The 17,954-nt window shown below is 40.2% G+C and overlaps 1 protein-coding gene across 1 annotated transcript in view; it reads right to left on the bottom strand.

The window, feature by feature from the left end:
• Positions 1-17,954, bottom strand: part of TTLL8 (tubulin tyrosine ligase like 8) — a 141,101-nt gene that overhangs the window by 33,873 nt on the left and 89,274 nt on the right. Inside the window, exons 12-13 of the mRNA XM_030216801.1 lie at positions 14,885-15,128; positions 13,172-13,607 (exon numbers count right to left, since the gene is read on the bottom strand). Of these exons, the coding sequence (XP_030072661.1) occupies positions 13,172-13,607; positions 14,885-15,128 (680 nt within the window). The remainder of the gene's footprint in view (positions 1-13,171; positions 13,608-14,884; positions 15,129-17,954) is intronic.

A 17,954-nucleotide genomic window follows, 5' to 3' on the forward strand; every position in this document is an offset into this window, starting at 1 on the left:
GGGAGGGGGGTTGGGGGACTCAGCACCGAACGTAAGGGAGCTATCCACCTGGGAGCAATTTGTAAAGTCCACTGCAGTGCACCCTAGGGTGCCCGGTTGGTGTTCTGGCATGTGAGGGGGACCAGTGCACTATGAATGCTGGCTCCTCCCACAACCAAATGCCTTGGATTTGGTTGTTTTTGAGATGGGTGTCCTTGGTTTCCATTATCACCGAAAACCGGGGGGTGACCATCTCTAAGGTCGACCATCTCAACATTTAGGTCGACCATCTCTAAGGTCGACCTAAATGTTGAGGTTTGGGCGTCCCCAACCGTATTATCGAAACGAAAGATGGACGCCCATCTTGTTTCGATAATAACGGTTTCCCCGCCCCTTCGCTGGGTAATCCTTAGAGGTGGACGCCCTTAGAGATGGTCGTCCCCACTCGATTATGCCCCTCTTTGGGATCTACATTTGCTAGAATCCTCTTCATTTATTAAGGTATCAGTACAGATACAATTATTTTAAAAAAAAAAAAACTGTAGATCAGGTAAAAGCAATAATATATACTTTTTATATTATGTAAAGGTCTCAGAAACACCCTATGAATTAAAACAGCAATTCAATAAATTGGTGCCTCATTTTAGGTGCCACAAAGGGGCATGCTTAGTGCCAGATTCTATATAAGGCACCTAACAAATATGCACAATAAACATTTCTGCCTAAGCATATTCTATAAGTGGCACCTAGATTTAGGCGTGGTATATAGAATACACTTAGTTGATATCCCAGAGCCTAAAACTACGCACCTCCATTTGCACCAATGAAAACATGGTGTAAATCCTTGCACTTACATTTATGCGCACTGGGCCATATCTATAACTACACGTGTAAATTTTGGAGCTCCCAAAAGATGCCCATTTCCCCACCCCTTTTGAATTGCGCATATTAGAATTTAGGCACAGTTCATCACAGAATACGCTTAGTGAGTTGCGTATGTAAATTCTAATTATTGCCAATTAGTACTCAGTATTGCTTGTTAAATGCTGTTATCAATGCTGATTAGCTTGTTAAGCCAAGCTACGCATGCTGTTATAGAATACACTTATATTTTGGAGCGGAATGCTAGGCATGCTATACAGAATCTGGAGGTTAGTGCCAATCCTATAAATGCTTAAGGGTGCATCTAAGCCATTGTAGAAGATTAGCGCACCACCACATTGGCACACCATAAGTTAAGTGCACCTGTGTGTACAGTTGTGCGTTAAGCACTTTAGGTGCACCTAGAACTACTACTACTACTACTCATCATTTCTATAGCGCTACTAGACGTACGCAGCGCTGTACACTTGAACAGGAAGAGACAGTCCCTGCTCGACAGAGCTTACAATCTAATTAGGACAGACAAACAGGACAAACAAGAGATAAGGGAATATTAAAGTGAGGATGATAACATAAGGGTTCTGAACAAGTGAACAAGGGTTAGGAGTTAAAAGCAGCATCAAAAAGGTGGGCTTTTAGCTTAGATTTGAAGACGGCCAGAGATGGAGCTTGACGTAGCACTTATGCACAAACCTTCCATTTACTGTCACTACTCACACACATAAGCACTAGTAGTCTATAAACTAGGGGGTCCTTTTAATATGGTGCGCTGGTGTTTTTAGCGTGCACAAAAATTAGCACACGCTAAATGCTAGAGACACCCATAGGAATATATGGGTATCTCTAGCATTTAGCATGTATTAAAACTTAGCGTGCACTAAAACTGCTTGTGCACCTTTGTAAAAGACCCCCTAGGTGCACTATTATTACCTAAATTTGAGTGTCAGCTTATAGAATTGCCTTTCTCGAATTTTCCCATAGACACAAGTGGGAAAAAAAACATTTAGTACAAATATATGGTAAAATGAACCACCAATGCTATGAGTATATCTTTTATTACTTTTTTTAAATAAACACATACGAGTCGATATTTAGCAGCACTTATTCAGGCAGGAGTGGCTCCTACCCAGATCAGTGCTGCACATCAGGACCAGCTACTGCTTTTCAGTGGCATTATCTAGAAAACGTCCTTCCAAGTGATTTTATTTTAAAGACTAACATTTGTACTGTTTAAATAAAAGGACAGCTGGACAGGTAAAGGGTAATCCAGTGAAACAGGGATTTATACCTCTTGAGATATGCAATAAGGAATCACCCATCATTTTCAGAAAACTGATCTGCAGATTGCTTTTCCAGTAATGTAAAGTTAGTAAATGATGAAATGATGGGATTGGCAGATAAAGACCTGTACGGTCCATCCAGTCTACCCAACAAGATAAACTCATTTTACGTGGCATCTGATACTTTATATGTACATCCGAGTTTGATTTGTCCTTGCCATTCTCAGGGCACAGACCGTAGAAGTCTGCCCAGCACTGTTCTTGTACTACAAGTTCTGAAGCTAATGTCAAAGCCCCTTGTTCTACTGGCCATAGCGGTCCTGGAGAGAACTGGAGTCTTCATAGGTTGTGATACCTTTTAAAGGAACAACAAACGAGCCATCATACTACATAAGAATTTAGAATTCTTCTGCAGAAGACTTCAAGTGATACCTTTTTAGGGATCAAGTTTACTAAAGCCCTTCTTCCATTCTGTGTCTATGGAAAAGAATCATAAGCCAGGTCCCAGGACAAATAATACAGGATCCAATAGGGAGCCCTGAATCCAATATCTTGGATCAGGCTCTCATGTTCTGAATCTATTGGATGAATCTATTTCATATTCCATGCCTATCTTTCCTGTGTGTTTATAAAGGTGGATAGAAAGACTAGTACAGATAAGTCAGGGACTGCAATTAGTGTAATCTTACAATTAGAAACAATGAAATAATGGTGGTTCACATTGGTTTGGAGGACCTGCTTGGTCTAGCCTATACTAGCTAATGCATAAAGCATGAACAGCTCAGACTGCCAGTGGCACCATTTTTTTTATTTGGTGCCATTACCAGCAGGAGGGCAAAGACATTTTTTTGAAAACAACTGAGAATCAAATATTTATTTATTTATTTGTGACATTTATATCCCACATTATCCAACACAAGTTTGAGTTCAATGTGGCTTATAATAAACAGTATAGGATGCATAACAAAGAATAATGCATAAGAAAGTAATTTGTTGTAAGAATCCAGTTTTACAATACAGTATCATAAATGTACTGGGATAACTATGGAAGTTTAACATTTAGAAAATCTATTATGAATGAGAAATTGTACATGAAGCAAAGGGAAAGTTAATAGTAAATAGAGTAATAACCAATTCTGGTAATAATTAGTTATTTGAGATATGGTTGTTCTTTGTGAGGGTTTGTTTGAATAGGAACGATTTTAGGATTTTGCGGAATTTAGTATATTCCTGTATATTTCTTATTTTGGGTGGTAAGGAGTTCCACCATTTGGAATTATTAATATTAAATATTAAAGGGAGCACTTACTGCCACCCATTGAGGTGGCAGTAAGGGCTCGTGAGGCACTGCCCGATTGCCACTGGGTTAGTATGGCACTAGAAATTATTAAGGTATTTTTTTGTAGCACTGGAAATGGCACGCACTCAAGACAGAACTACCACCAGCAGCCGCACTGGGCTGACGGTAATTCTGGGTTGCCGCACAGCAACCCTTTAGTAAATGGGCCCCTAAGTGCTTTCATGGATTTGTGGAAGGTATGGGATAATAATTTATGTATATCTGTCTGTAGGTCTTGGAATTTTTTTTAATCATATGGTAAAGTTTCTCTTGGTTCAAGGAACCAAATTGGTTGGTCACTTGCTTCTGACTGGAGAGGCTGTTTATGATAGATGCCTTGGTAAATATGTTTTTCATCCAGTTTTTCATCTCACTTTTTCATCCAATGAGCACAAATTGAAGAAACTTGTTATTTTTGAGTGGTAATATTATAGAATGTAAGTACTAACGTGGGGGTATCTGGTCTGTCTGTTTGTTCTCCACAGTTTGAACCCGGTTTTATTTGGGCACATTTATGGCAATTATGTTTCTGTACTGAATAATTTACAGAATAATTGACTGTAAATCATTGATTTATTAGTACTGCTGAGAGTAATGCTTGAGTTGTCTAGATATCTGTCTCAGTCAATGAATGTAATAGATTGCAGTTTCTATTTGATTCTCTTCTCATGTACTTACAACAGTGCCTAAGGAATAGATATTACTTCGGGAGAGCTTACTAGAAATTTTAAATAAAAGTACAAGAAATTGAATATAACTATACATCGCAAACTACATGCTGCAGGAAATTGAAGTCCTCATGGAAATGTTTATCTGAATGTTTACCTTATGTCCAAATGAGAAATATGCCATCCGTGTATCTTAGTTATGCCAGAGGCTTGTACTGTTGTTGTTTAAGAAAATCCTCTTCTAATTTGGCTATTTGAAATATAGATAGTTTTCTTTTAGTCCTTCCATACTAGTCCAAAACAAGTGGGTTATATCTGTTGACCAGCAGATGGAGACAAAGAAACAAAGTATTTCTGTGATTCGCCCTTTAAGAGTACTGTGCGGTATTTTGAATAGCCAAGCAATGGCTCTCATGTTCACACTGTCAGCCAAATATCAAATATAGTCATCACCCTTAGCACAAGTATTTATTGCTCTCTACTGACACACAGTTCTCTAACCAGATCAGGAACTGTTCCAAAATTGACTCTCAGTCAAATGTCACATTAATCCACCACCTTTATCAACAAGATAGTTTTATAATCCACTGACACAAATTTATCCATGTCAAGAGTTGTCTCACATCCAATGGAACAGACAAAGGAAGTGAAAAATAGAATCATGTGACAGAAATAAGAAGAAAACAGTACAACCATTCAGGATTGCTTCTGTACTGCTCTGGTAACACTAAAGGAAAGAAAATTATCAGATAAGATATAATTTTTCCTTCCTTAGTGTCCATCCTAGACCAGTCCAGAACAAGTAGGATGTAGCAAAGCAGTTCCCCAAAGAGGGTGGGACTACAAACCCATGGCCAAACAAGGATCAATCTAAAAGCCATAAAGGCCAAAGGCTTTACAGAAACGTAAAGACAAATATGAATGGTAAGAACATCTAGGACTCAATTCTGTAAATGGTGCCCACATTTTGCACCAAAAAAATGTGCACTAAGTGCTACTCTATAAACAGTGCTTCAAGTTGGGCACCGTTTATAGAATAGCTCTTAGCACCAGGATCTGTACCCAATTTGGGGTACAAAGATTTAAGCCAATGGAACCCTGATATGAATCCCCACACCTAAATCAGGCCTGGATCCCATAAATTCTATAACGCTGCATGCAAATCCTAGAAATGTCTCTGACCTGCCCATGCCTTTCCCATGGCCATGCTCCCTTTTTGGATCTGCGCGGAAAAATTTACATGCATATCTTTATTGAATAGCAACTGTAAAGATGCACATGTAAATTCCAATTATTGTCAATTAGCACCAATAATTGATTGTTAGCACCCATTCATCAGTGCTAATTGGCTTGTTAAGCAATGAAATTGTGTGCACAATTTGGCCGCACACCCAAATTTACACATGCAATTTTGAGCACTATATACAGAATTAGGTAGATAGTGATTAGTCCCAGGAAAATGTGGCAAAAGCCTTTACCACCTTCTCGAAAAATCAATAGATTGGCATGAGAATATGTATACAAATGGAACATGACTAGAATATTCTAGTTACAGGGAAATAGGAAAAGATATCTAACAATACTGGAAGAGAGACATGACAAAGCATGGAATTGATATTCCAATCTCATGATTTCCGATTCAACCATAAATGGAATAGATGAAAAAAGAAAATGATGAGTGAAGGCATCACCAAAAGTGACTGAAAGGAAATGCCATTTGAGACCTCCCCTGGACAATGAAAGCCTAAGGCCTGAAGCTGCAGCCCAACGGACAAAATAAGGGTTTCAAGAGAGCATCCCAGTGAAAGACTGGAATCAGAGCTTATTAACAGATTTATTTATTTATTTATTGCATTTGTATCCCACATTTTCCCACCTATTTGCGGGCTCAGTGTGGCTTACAATACATTGTGAATGATCGAAATACAATTGGTCACAGTACGATTATGGGGTACGTTGTGGAGAGTTATGGGAAGACAAAGTCAAAGTCAAGTATCATCTGGGAATAGAACAATGGAATGTAGCCATGGGGAAATGATAGGGCGATAGAACAATAGCAGGACAACATTAGGGTATAACAATTTTATCTGTGGGTGGAGTTTTAAGTGTAGTTAAAGTAAGGGGAAGAGAATTCAGAAGGGAGTGTATTGGTGCTTTTCTATTAGCGTGTATGGATTCATGTGTTTTGGTCTTTGCAGTAAATCTTCTCAAAGAGATGAGTCTTCAATAGTCTGCGGAAGTCGGTTAATTCGTAGATCGTTTTCAGGTTGCGTGGTAGTGTATTCCAGAATTGTGTGCTCATATAAGAGAAGGTTGATGCATGCAGTACTTTGTATTTTATGCCTTTGCAATTGGGGAAGTGGAGATTGAGGAAAGTTCGGGATGATCTTTTAGCGTTTCTAGGTGGCAGGTCTATTAAGTCAGACATGTATGTGGGGGCTTCACCATGAATGATTTTGTGAACTAATGTGCATACTTTAAAGGTGATGCGTTCCTTGAGTGGGAGCCAGTGTAGTTTCTCACGTAAGGGTTTTGCACTTTCGTATTTTGGTTTTCCGAAGATGAGTCTGGCTGCTGTATTCTGGGCTGTTTGAAGTTTCCTCAGTATTTGTTCTTTGCAGCCTGCGTATAGTGAGTTGCAGTAGTCCAGATGACTGAGTACGAGTGATTGCACTAGGCTGCGGAAGACAGATCTCGGAAAGAATGGTCTTATTCTTTTCAGTTTCCACATGGAGTAGAACATCTTTTTGGTAGTGTTGTTCGCATGAGTCTCAAGTGTGAGATGGCGGTCTATAGTGACTCCAAGGATTTTCAAAGTTTCTGAGATTGGTAGATTTAGTTTGGGTGTGTTAATAGCAGTAAATTTATTCGTGTTGTATTGGGAGGTAAGCATGAGGCATTGAGTTTTATCTGCGTTCAGTTTCAATCGGAATGCATCTGCCCAGGTGTTCATGATGTGTAGACTTTGGTTGATCTCGTTGGAGATTTCATTAATGTCTTGTTTGAAAGGAATATATATCGTTACATCGTCGGCATATATGTATGGGTTTAGGTTATGGTTTGATAGAAGTTTTGCCAGGGGGACCATCATAAGGTTGAAAATAGTTGGTGAGAGGAGGGATCCCTGCGGTACTCCACACTCAGGTGTCCATGCATCAGACGTAGTTGAATTTGATGTGACCTGATATGAGCGTAAAGTTAAGAACCCCTTGAACCAGTTTAGGACATTGCCTCCGATGCCAAAATATTCAAGTATGTGTAGTAGGATTCCATGGTCGACCATATCAAAGGCACTTGACATGTCAAATTGTAAGGAGTATGTTGGTGCCGGTTGCGATCATTTGAAAGCGTAAACTCTAGGACATTAGCAGAGAATGCCAAATCAAGACTACAGTCTTATAACAAACTGCACCAAGAAGGTAGAAAGAAATCATGAAGAAATGCATTAACTTCTCAGAACAGGATGGACATACTAGGAGGTACAAGAAGTGGTAGAATATATCCATAGTTCTCAGTACTTTAATTTGGAGCCAATTTTGGATGCCAAAAAAAGGAAAGTATAACCCTCAAAATGACACTTAATATCCTGCTGCTCCCCAGCCAAGACAAAGGAGCTAGCAGACATTCAAACATGCGTGGGATATGCATAAAGGAATCCTGTGCAGCAGGAATGGATCCTCAGAAGCTTAGCCGAAATTGGGTGGCGGAGCAGGTGGGGGAAGAGAGGTTGGTGGTTGGGAGGCGAGGATAGTGGAGGGCAGACTTATACAGTCAGTGCCAGAGCCGGTGATGGGAGGCGGAACTGGTGGTTGGGAGGCGGGAAATACTGCTGGGCAGACTTGTACGGTCTGTGCCCTGAAAAAGGCAAGTACAAATCAAGGTAAGGTATACACATGAGTTTATCTTGTTGGGCAGACTGGATGGACCATGCAGGTCTTTTTCTGCCGTCATCTACTATGTTACTATGTTAAGAGGTATGGCTGACATGAAATGTGTCATCCTATTAATCAAGAGTATTTAAAATCGGGACAAAATTCTTTGAAAAACAATCTTCCATTGATGACCCGACATGGGCCATGTTTCAGTGCACAGCGCCTGCATCAGGGGTCAAATGTAATGTGACATCTAATGGATTCAATGTGCAGCAATAGAACTTTCTCCCATGCACATTACTGAGTTGTCTCTTACTGCATTCAAAGCTAAAACCGTCCCTTGATCGAAGGGACGGTCTTAGCTTTGAACGCACTGAAAAGGCAAACCAACACTGAGAGGGTGCCACATACAGTGAAAGGCTGTCACATCCACAGCTGATGCCAAGAGGTTGTCACAGACAGGTGACACTGAAGAACTGACACATATAACTGGTGGTGAGAGAGGAGGAATTCCGAACAGCAATAACACTGCTGAAATTGTAATATATGAGAAGAGGAACCTTCAAACTTGAATACAGAAGAAACCTGAAGAAAAATACACACAAATCTGAAAATCCTAGGAATCACCATAGACCGTGACTTTATCACTCAAAAAACAGACTACAGCCACTAAAAAGAAAATGTTCCACACAATGTGGAAACTTAAACATATAAAACAATACTTTCCAAGAGATGTATTCTGCAACATGATCCAAACCATGGTTCTAGCCCATGTGGACTACTGCAATGGAATCTACGCAGGTTGCAAAGACCAAATCTTAAAGAAAATACAAACAGCACAAAACACAGCAGCTAGACTCATAGTCAGAAAAAAAAACAGTTTGAAAGTGCTAGACCCCTACTCTAAAAACTACACTGGCTACCAATCAAAGCATGCATATCCTTCAAGATCTGTTCTCTGGCCTACAGAATAATTTTGGCCTCTCACCGGACTTCATGACCAACATAACAGATCTACCAATCTGCAATGCAACTAAGTCAGCGATATCTTACGTTACCCTCCACTTCCCTAGATGTAAAGGCCTTAAATACAAATCGACCGGCTTTTCATACGTTTGCACCAAACTCTGAAACACACTACTGAAAGAACTAAAATCTGTGGATAATTACCTAATCTTCTGTAAACACCTGAAAGCCCACTTATTCAGAAAGTTCCTCCCCGCTGAATCACCCTAACCAACCAGATTACTGGATAACACAGCATGAAATACGACAGTGGACAGATGAGAACTTAGCTTCCGTCATCCAAATCATCCCAAACACTTAACATGCTTATCTGCGGCAACTATAAAACACATATAGTCTGTCAAATTCAAGACAACTGTTAATCTCATTGTTCTATATAAACTGTAATTTTGTTTTATACAAACTATAACCAATTTACTTCGAACTCCTGTAAGCCACACTGAACTTATCAATAGGTGGGAAAATGTGGGATACAAATGCAAAAATAAATAAATAAAACAATCAGGCTTCTCCTCTACTCCAGAGAAGTCCTGGATGATAGAGTTGGCAGCTAGTGCTACAAGAGAAAAAGAAAGTCAGGAGAGGTTGAGCCTGTGCTGATACTCTGGGTCTGGGATTCCTTTTGGCGGAAAGGTGGCCATGTATTGTTGCCACCTGCCTTGGGCCCGCAGAAGATAAGAAAGTGAAGCACCAAGTCTCTTCTGCTATTATCTGTCCACATACTATGGTTGAAGAAGAGTTGCTAGTGAGAAGCAGGAAGGGAACATCAAGGCTGAACTGACAACATGTGCATAACTGAGGTCAGTCCACTACTGGGATCTAGGGGCAGTGTCATGGAGCAATGGAAGGGATCAGAGTGGGAAGGAACAATGTAAGAGAGGCACCAAAAAGTAAAGGTGTGTGGGTATGGTACAGGGGAGAAGAGGAGGAATGACAGGGTAGAGGGAAACTTGAGTCTTCCATTTTTAATGTCATATTTGAAGATGAGCCATGTGAGATCATGAAAAGTTGTGTACTACAAGTTTTTCATTAAATCCTTAATAGGAATCAGTCTTTGGAAATAGCAGATTGTTGTAGGAGAATATAAACTTCACCCTTCCAGATGGGAATTTAAAAAATAATGCCACTTCTAGTTTATAACCCCATGATTACATAAAAAGCTTGGCTTAATTATATCATATAATAATTGAAAATACAGAAAATATCTGTTCCACACTTTGCTACTTCAGAGATACCAAATTACCCAGTTCTTGACTATAGATTTTGGGACAGTCCTGGATTTCTGACCATCTCATCCTGGTGCATTATGGGGCTTGCAGGACTGATTTCAATAGGCAGGATCAGGCATTAAAATACCACACTGCTTTGGGATGTAAGTTCAAAATCAGAACTGGCCAAAAAGTGTCCAGCCTGGAACTGAGTAACCTGGCATCTCTGGTACCCAAATACCTGACAGATCCTTATAGGTTGAGCAGATGTGGAGATGTGGAGTAGATGAAATTAAATTAATCTAGCAATGTAGTTTGGTCTTTTTTATTATTTCTTTTTAAGATTTAAATCATTGTCACATTCCACCACTTACTGCTTGGTTTCTCAAAATTTTCATCAGTAATATGCCAAACTTTTATGCAAACATTTACCAGTTTATATTCAGCTGGATGTGGTCAGCATTTTTTAAAAGTGCCATCACCAGATAAATTAGACCTGGATATTCAATGCCAGGCCACTTCCGGGCTCCTGCACTAAATATCCGGGTAAGACCAGACATATCATTGCCGCTGGAATGTCTGTGGGTCCCAGCCGATATTCAGCTGGGACTTACATAAGAGGATTTGTGAGGTTATTGAATCTCCCTATGCTGATCCCCCTCCCAAATCATCACATGAACCCCTACACAATGGTCCCAAAAGCAACAAAGAACCCCCCAATGTTCCCCCACCCACTGACCCCCCTCAAGGCACCAGAGCCCCCCTTCCTCTCCCCACCCATCGAACCTCTCGAGAACCCCCAGGACTTACACAGGGGGGCAGTATCTGTGGTTGTACGGAGCAAGACCAATCTGGATGCAAAATGGCAACTCTTGACCCCTGGCAGTATCTTGTATTACTACTGCTACGGAGTAAGTATGGAAGACTGACCACCCCTAGTAGTAATACCATGAGACTACCACCAAAGGTCAGAGGATACCATTTGCCAAATGGGGCAGGAGCGGAGGGGGACTCTTCCTGTACCATTTCACCATACCACCATAGACACGCCCCTCTCCAGGTAAGTCCCAGGGGTTCTCAGGAGGTCAGGTAGGTGTAGGGAGGAAGGAAGTGGGGGCTCTGTTGCTTCAAACAGTAGGTCAAGTGAGTGGGAGAATACATGGGGTCTTTGTTGTCTTCTGGACTTTCGAGGAGGATTTGGTGGGTGGTCCTTTTTGCCTTTGGAGCCATCAAGGGGAGGCTGGATTAAAACCAGGGGATTAGGGAGATTGAGGGCAGGATTGGCTTGGCAAATCAGAGGCTGCAACTCAGAAATTATGCAAGTGCCAGTCGATATTTAGTGCCAGAATATGTATAGCTATACAGTCAAAGATAGGACTCCCTTTTGTGTGGTTTTATCTGGTCATTTGGCTATGTGGGCACCAGGACCCACATATCTTCTAGCTCCTCTCTCTGCCCCTGGAATACCCGTCTACTGACCAGATTTGCCTCCATTAGACAACATATGAGAAATAAGTGAGCATTATTTGGAAGATAAGTACTATCAATTTATACCATTGTATGGATATTGATTTCCAGACAATGGAAATATATGTAAGATAAGCGCTTGTAATATAACATTTATAAAACTGTAGGATTATTGATTTATTATATTTGAAAACTGGACATAAAGTTATGAGAGTTTTTTTGGACCAATTAAATAAAACAGTTGCCCATCCTATATAATAATTTGCACCTCCAATGTTCCATGTCTGGCTGCCTGGGTTCGTAACATCTCCTGATGTCAGCCAGCCTCCAGTGTTCCATTCCCCCTCACTGTCCCACCCTCACGTCAAGGCGTAATGATGTCAGAGGGCGTAACAGTGAGAGGGAAGGGTACACTGGAGGCGAGTTGACGTCAGGAGGGATGTTACGAACGGAACGGAAGCCAGCGCCAGCCAGCCATAGAAAGTTCAGGTACAAATCGAGGGAAGGAGAGAATCGCGGGACATCGAGGGGAGGGAGGGAAGAAGGGGAGGGCAGGGCAGAGGAGAATTGATGGGCATGGATGGGATGGGAGGACAACAGAGGAGAGAATCGCGGGACACAGATGGAAGGGCAGGGAAGAGGAGAATCGGTGGACATGGAAGGACGGGGAGGGAAGAACTGCTGGACATGGAGGGGAGGGCAGGGGAGAGAGGGAAAAAAAGCTTACATGACAGCCTTCCTAGGGCCCGTTTCATTGTTGAGGAAACGGGCATGGTTCCACTAGTTGAGTAATATTCTCTAGAGTTTATGATCCGAGGTCTTTTTCTCCTCTAACTTTAACTCCCTTTTTTCTTGTTATTTTTTATTATCTCAATCCTCCATGAATTGTTGCAAAGGTTTTGTAAGAACATTTGTTTCCTTCACTGTTCCTCATTATTAACTGCTGCATATAATGGGGAAGAAAAGCCATGATACTTTCTCTGGTCACAGTCAATCCATTAATCTCAAAATGAAAATAAATACTACAACCACCTTTGGTACTGACGGCCAAATTAGTGCACACAACTTAAAGCGCCATATATAGAATTTGGGGGAAAGCACTTTGGAAGGTTACTGAAAGCATATTACTTCAGGGCGGCCTTGAGGGTCCCTATCCCAGGGGATTAGACTGAATAATCCTGTTCTTGTTTATTTGGATGGTTTATTTGGCTGAATGTGCTTTTCTATTATCAATTGGCATTCCTTTCTTTTTATTTTTTGTATTGTGAACTGCTTTGTTCTTGGCTGAGGTTAAACGGTATAGGAAATGAAATAAACTATAGCTGTTAATCTTTCTTAAATGGATTTCACCTACAGGTGCCACACACAAAGCAATAACAACACCAGTAATGATCTCTAAGCATGATAGAATTATTCAAAGGCAACCAAAAAGAGAATAGATTATTCTTACCTGTCTCCAGAGAAGCTCAAATTTGCCAGTGCTGGAACATTGATCCCATTCCCTGTCAACAACAACCTTAATCGTGTCCTCTTGCACTTGGGCACAAAGGTTTGTAGTAACAGGTGTAGAAGGGTACATTGTTGGGCTAGAGTTTATTTCAATCAGCCATGGTTTGAAGTCCTGGCCCAAAATAAAATCTGCCCCATACAGTTCAAAGCTATTCTTTCTGGATTCAACATTATCCTGAGCCATCTTCATTGTGTAGATTATAGCTTTCTTCATGGATGGATAGATAACATTCTCCCACACATTGCTGTGTCCTTGATTGTGCAAGAAGTTTCGAAATTTGGCACTTCCCCACATGTTGTGCCTGGGCAACAGAGGATTACGATCCGGGCAGTTTTTGTAATGTTTCTGGATGGAGTTATTACATAGATGAATAGAACTGTGAAAACAATGCACAGTTTACTAATGTTATTTTTAAAAAGATGCAGAACTGTTTTTTGATAGAATGCAGCCGAAATGCAATATGAATAATCTACTAGATTACCTTGATAACATGATTCTTTAACAGTATCTTGTGGATATGTTTCCACTGTTGATGTCAATCAATATGGGCATTAAAACAGCAATTTTTAATTTAACGCAGATAAGGGATTACATTAAGTAAAACTATGTTAATAATGATGGCATGGACAGTTCCAGAGAGGAATTTATTTACTTCTTAATGTATAATGTACAGAAGCTGTAAATAAAGCTTTAAATGAGTAGGAATCTTTTCCCCAGTTTATACAGTACACATTTTAAAGTATTCTTCTTCACAATATCTGACTCCTCCCTTACTTTTACAGAAAAATGCAAATGATGTGTCATGGGCCATCAGGTATAGGTGATTTATGACAGAAAGTGCTATTTTTTTAATACAGTTCACTGGGTTTTCCCTACTGTCTGCTTGTTTACATAACTCTAAAGCAAGAGTGATGCAGAAAGCATCCAATGGGAAAAGTTTGAATTGGATAATGTGACCTGTTCATCATTTTATTTATTTTCTTGTTTACATAGCATTCAAAACCAGGGCACAACAAATAATACAAATACAAAGAATCCCCATCATAAAGGGTTTTTATAATCAAAGCAAGCACTGGAGCAATGAGATAAAAAGCTTATATCAAGAATGTCCAACCTTGTCCTAGGGACCACACAGGTCATCAGGTTTTCAGGATATCCACATTGAATATAGAGGAGAACAATTTGCATGAAGCTCTAGAGTACCCAAGACAAATTTGTGAAGCCCTATCCTATATACTAACCACCCAATTCTAATGCAGGTGTTGAATCCCATGCGCTAATGTCGACACAGTCCATTTACTTTCGGCTATGTTGGCATTGCCACATGTCAGCCACTAACGTGGCTTAGTAAACAGGGGGATTAGTCAATGTTTAAAAATTGGCCTTTTGGCATAATTTATTTTAACTGTTAACTGAAGAGAAAGCGCAGATTTACTGAAAATATAGACAGTTTTTATGAAATTATATGGTATTTTCTTAGCTCACCCCAGCTACATGTTTTCTCTTAGTACTGTCAGAGACATGGGTGTATATATAGCCTGAAAATGGTTCATTACTTATAACATCTGCATGAAAATAAAATCACGGTTAAAAGATGAGGTGGTAACATATGCACTCTTAAAGCTGAACCAATATTTCTTTTTATCAACTTACCTGTCGAGATTTTTTAAGGAGAAAGGTTGTGTGGAAAACCTCAAGTAAGAGTCTTTGTAGAACCAAACAGTCAAAGGATTCCATTCTGTAACTAGAAACCACTGTCTAATATCAAACTTGGTGTCGTAAATTAACAACGGCACCTCTATGTATTTCTGGACTACCCACTTATTGTCCTTTTTAGCAAAGAAATCCGTTGTCACCAGCTTCAGAATATCTTCAATTTTGTCCATGCACACTATGTCTGGGAATAAGAAAGACATGTGAGATGCTATGTGTTCTTAGAAAATTACAGCTACTGAATGATAAATGGCAACCATCCGGTTCCCGATTTCTCATTTGCATCTAAAATCCTGAATCACAAAAGCAAAAAAATTTACCAAGATCATAAGAATTCCATGAGCCTACAGAGATTAGAAGTGTCCATGCTTATTAGTTTCTGGGTAGAGGGTTATTTATTTATTGCATTTGTATCCCACATTTTCCCACCTCTTTGCAGGCTCAATGTGGCTTACAATACATCATGAATAGTGAAAAAATCAAAGGATGATTAAATACGACTGTTCTTGGCTTCTACTATATTCCCCTCTTTCTTTGTGTAAAATCACACTTCCGAGTTTCCTTATGGTATAATCTATAATATCTGCTAAATAACCTGTATTTAAATTATGTTAGATTGGGTTGCCCCCCCGGATTCTATATATGGCGTCCAAAATTGCACATCCAAGTTGTGTATGCACTTTAAATGAGTAATGAGCCAATAACTAACAATAATTGGTGCTAGCAGCCAATTATTGCAGTTAATTGGTTTCAATTAGGATTTGCATGCGCATTTGGCTAAGCGCTATTCTATAAAGATCAACGTACGAATCTACACTGCCCAGTAAAAATTTTTATTTTTTTAAAAGGAAATGGCCATTGAGTAAGTTAAACACTTGCCATGTAGCCATTTCCTGGGTGATCCCTTACCTCCTTGGGTAAGCCTCCAACGCTAAAAAATAAAATTATTTTTTGAGTGCCAGAATTGGCACGCGGCACACACTGGCACTACCGCTGGGTTGCTGGGATAGCCCGGCAATAGGGCCAATTTGCTGCGTGCAATGGCTTTGTAAAATGGTCCCTTAGCATGCAACTGAAAAGGGGTATGGCCCTGGGAGGGGCATGTGTAGTTCATGGGCATTCACTAAAGATAGAATTCAGGATTTACAACAAATTTTAGTTGGTGTAAATCCTCGCACCCAAAGCTGGGTGTGGATCCCAGCGTAACGTGCTATTCTATAAACGGCATGCAAGCTCTCTTGAGCAGGGACTGTCCTTCCCCATGTTTAAACTTGTACAGCGCTGTGTAACCCTGGCAGCGCTATAGAAATGCTAAGTAGTAGTAAGTAGTAGTAGTAGTAACTCAAAGCGCCATTTATAGAATAGCACTCCGCATGGATTTTTTTGGCACCAAAATTTGGGAGCCATTTACTGAATCTAGTCCTTGGTTTCTCAAGCTGGTTCTGGAGTACCCCTGAACCAGTCTGGTTTATGTGATATCCACAATGAAGATGCATGAGAGAGATTTCCAGAACTGGCCTGAGAAACACTGTTAGCTCTCCATTCAGTCCTTAGATATGCCCTAGCCTGGTTTGCTTTACAGGCTGTCGAAAACAACCAAGCATAGTATGTTTTCAAACATCTGCCTGATTTTTGGACCCAGTTATAAAAATATATTTCATGCAGATTCATTGCAGACAGCCTGAAATCAGGTTGCAGACAGCCTGAAATGAGGACCAAATTGAGAATCACCATCTAGGTAATAGAGTTGCATAGCAATCTGATTCATCTTATGTGGAAAGGCCTTTCTCCACCTACAAATGCATATGAAAAAAAATATGCAGCTGGAGCATTGTAAAGGCAATCTGTTTTGTAGGGGGAAAAACCCCAAAACAAACAAGCTACTTAACTGTAGCAGGTATTCTCCATGGATAGCAGGAATCAAATTCTTACAATTGAGTGATGTCATCCAATGGAGCCTAAGCAGGTAAGCCCTTCCAGCTTAGTAAATTTTCTAGATCTTTGAGAGGCAGCACTGTACACTCATCTGACTACCTGCCTTTTGTCAAATGGAAGACTTCCTTAGACAATGAAATAGCTGAGTTTAGAATACCATTCATAACACAGGTAGAAGGGTAGGTGAGGATTCATATCCCACAATCTTGCTACAGGTAAGTAACTTGATTTTCTCTGAGGACAAGCAGGATAGTAAGTGCTCACAATTGGGACTCCCTAGCCACAGGCTACCTTAAGCAAAAAAAAAAAGAAGGGCAAAACGAAAGCCACTGCCAACAAAGGTCCAGAAAGTATCCTCTATGAAAGTCTGAAGGAAACACCAGGATAACACCAGAACTTCCAACGAGGAGTGTGGTCAAAAGTGTTATTAGTTACCAGAAGAGACCCGACATGGGGGCGTGTTTTGGTGGGAGAGTCCACCTGCCTCAAGGGTCAGATACAATTGTTCTTAATAACTCTAGAGTGTTATACACGCTGCCTTGAATGAACTGCACCAAAATTGTCACTGCAACAATTCCAAGAAACCGTTTCTTGGAACTGTTGCAGTGACAATTTTGGCACCACAGCATCTGTTTGAGTTTAGCTGTGGCTTTGCTTATGTTTATGTCTGCTCATCTTCAGAGCAGTTCATTCATTGTTCTTTGGGCAATCCATGATACACAGAATATTCTTCTGTAGCATCATAATTCAAGACATCAATCTTCTTCCTGTCTTGCTTCTTCGCTATCTTTCATATATATCTATATGACATTATTGGAATCCCATGGTTTGGTCAAGTCACATCTTCCTATCAGAAATGCATCTCTGCACTTGAAGATCTTGTCTAGATCCTTCATGCCATTCTTCCTAGGGTAATATGTCATTGGATTTCTTAACTACTTGTTGTTTTATTGATTATTGATCCGAGCACACTGAAGTCGTGTACTGTTTCTATTACTTCTCCATCAAGGATGAAATTGATTTTACTAATTGGCAAGATCTATGTCTTCTTCATGTTAAGGTGCAGGACCATTTT

The sequence above is a fragment of the Microcaecilia unicolor genome, chromosome 10, assembly GCF_901765095.1.
Source record: "Microcaecilia unicolor chromosome 10, aMicUni1.1, whole genome shotgun sequence".
In the NCBI taxonomy this organism is placed as follows: domain Eukaryota; kingdom Metazoa; phylum Chordata; class Amphibia; order Gymnophiona; family Siphonopidae; genus Microcaecilia; species Microcaecilia unicolor.